The sequence below is a fragment of the Limulus polyphemus genome, unplaced genomic scaffold, assembly GCF_000517525.1.
Source record: "Limulus polyphemus unplaced genomic scaffold, Limulus_polyphemus-2.1.2 Scaffold1090, whole genome shotgun sequence".
In the NCBI taxonomy this organism is placed as follows: domain Eukaryota; kingdom Metazoa; phylum Arthropoda; class Merostomata; order Xiphosura; family Limulidae; genus Limulus; species Limulus polyphemus.
In genome coordinates this window covers 2203-4283 of record NW_013666700.1, presented here as the reverse complement: position 1 = coordinate 4283, position 2081 = coordinate 2203, and the positions used below count along the sequence as shown (strand labels likewise).

At 31.6% G+C, this 2081-nt stretch overlaps 1 protein-coding gene across 1 annotated transcript in view; it reads right to left on the bottom strand.

The window, feature by feature from the left end:
- LOC106462083 (synaptonemal complex protein 3-like) overlaps nucleotides 1–696 on the bottom strand; it is a 16075-nt gene extending 15379 nt beyond the window's left edge. Inside the window, exon 1 of the mRNA XM_022389217.1 lies at nucleotides 260–696. Coding sequence (XP_022244925.1) covers nucleotides 260–610 — 351 coding nt within the window. The 5' untranslated portion in view covers nucleotides 611–696. The remainder of the gene's footprint in view (nucleotides 1–259) is intronic.
- Between the last annotated feature and the right edge of the window lie 1385 nt (nucleotides 697–2081).

Below are 2081 nucleotides of genomic sequence, written 5' to 3'. Positions count from 1 at the left end.
CATACAAGTTTTCGGTCCCAATACGGAAGACTTTGAAGTTCAATACTAATACTATTAGTAGTATTATTATATAGTAATAGGTCAGTGCTCAGGTCTACTAACTCAGCTTAAGCTTACGTATAAAACATTAAAATACTAGTATACTAAAAAAATTACTAATTAGAATAATCAGAATGCCGCGAATTAACTTTGAGCAGTCATTTCTATCTTTGTCTAGCGTTAATTTAGGCCTAAAGTTAGGCAAATGCTGCTTAATTACCTGTGTGTACTGTTCGAGTCTTCTGCGCTTCGCTACGAGACTTTTGTTAATGTCTACACCAAAACATTCTAAAAGTTTTGAGAGATCGCCAGTAAAATCTGCTGGATTTCCAATTCCTGAATCATCTGGATCCACACTAATGGCATGACGTTTTACTGGCCCATTATTTTGTGGACCGTTTGTTGTTCTAGTACTAGTAGAATTTCCATTATGATCCAAGTCTAGTCCTAACCTTAGTGGACTCAGTTCTCCAATTAAGGGCGATTCAGTGCAGAACTCATTTTTATCTGAGTTGTTTACATTCGTATTTTCTTTTTCTTTCGTATTTTTCTTTTGTCCTTTACGCGACATTCTTATTAAATGAGTCTTATTTGTATATTTTTGGGTGCTGAGAGGAAAACAAGTAACAAATCTTAGATTCTAACTTAGAAATTAAGAACTTCCTTCTCAAGTCTTGATCGTCTGGTGTAATTAGTCTACAGGTCTAGAACGAAAAAGAGACAGACGATTACATTTTTATTGATTTATAATATTTTAATGATAGGTGTCGGATGTTTAGAAAATGCTTAATACATTATTATTATTCACTTTATTTAAAGGACGGGTGAAATATATTTATTAAACTTAAAATTTCAGAAAATCAACTGATTTATATTTTAAACATATTATTTCAAATAAGGGTGTTTTTTCTGTGTGGGGAAGTTAAGCACAGTGCATGAGCATTTATCAGTGTAGTTTGAAGTTTCATTATGAGTAATGTTTATTATACTTATTACCATTTAAAGCACAGGTAATACATTTTAGTTATCACATAAAGAAACCACTAGGCAAACTGATAAGTAAACAATAACGCTTTTTATACTAAATTTGCAAATCAATACACAATAAATAATAGGGGGTTATTGATGATAGACTCATGAGCAAAAATATAGAAGAATATAATTTTAACCACACCACATCTTCCATATCCAGTTCCGACAAGGCTTTTCACCCAATACCAGGGTTCTTCCGCCAGCTGGGACACGACAGACAAATTAATATTCTAGGCACTATTTATATCATCAGTTTTCATGAACAACGATTATTATGATATGAACTACTAAAAGAATTATAATCATTAATCAGTTTTATGTAAATCATTTATCAATCAGATTTTTGGAGTAATGGTTGACAAGACAATATTATTATAACTTTTATACACTGATTATTTATTTTTTATATCATACACAGAGGTGAACAAACCAGCAAGTTAATCCTCTTATTCCCGAGCAGGTCAAGCAACGACAGCATAATTCTAAGATAGAACTACTTTTTCTATATCCAGCGTCGACGATGCCTTTAGGCTAATTATGGGGCTTGTCAGGTCTGCTGGGAGGCGAAGATAGACTAAAAATTATATTTCAAAAAATGTAAAATCTCCAATGGTTAATTCATTTAAAAAAGGCGAAACCTCACTTTTTATACACTTATCAAGTCAGAAAATACATAAATATTCGATGAGCTCACATTACAATTAATGCGTTATTTGTGACTATGAACATTTTACTGAAACCTATATTTATTCTTATTTTAGATATATCTGTCATGTTATAAAGAGTTATATATACACGCTATTTCCGTTAATTTACCCCTGGTTTAGACTACTTGAAAAATATTTTGCCCATACAATTACTTTTTTTCCTTTGTTTACGTTTATAAACTTAACTTTTAATTAAGGAACTATTACGCCTCCAGTCGTTAGTTACTTTTCCGTAAATTCGTTCCGACGAAACTTTAGCGACACAAGTCCTTTCTTAAATAAAACTGGTTTATTCTTTCCGAA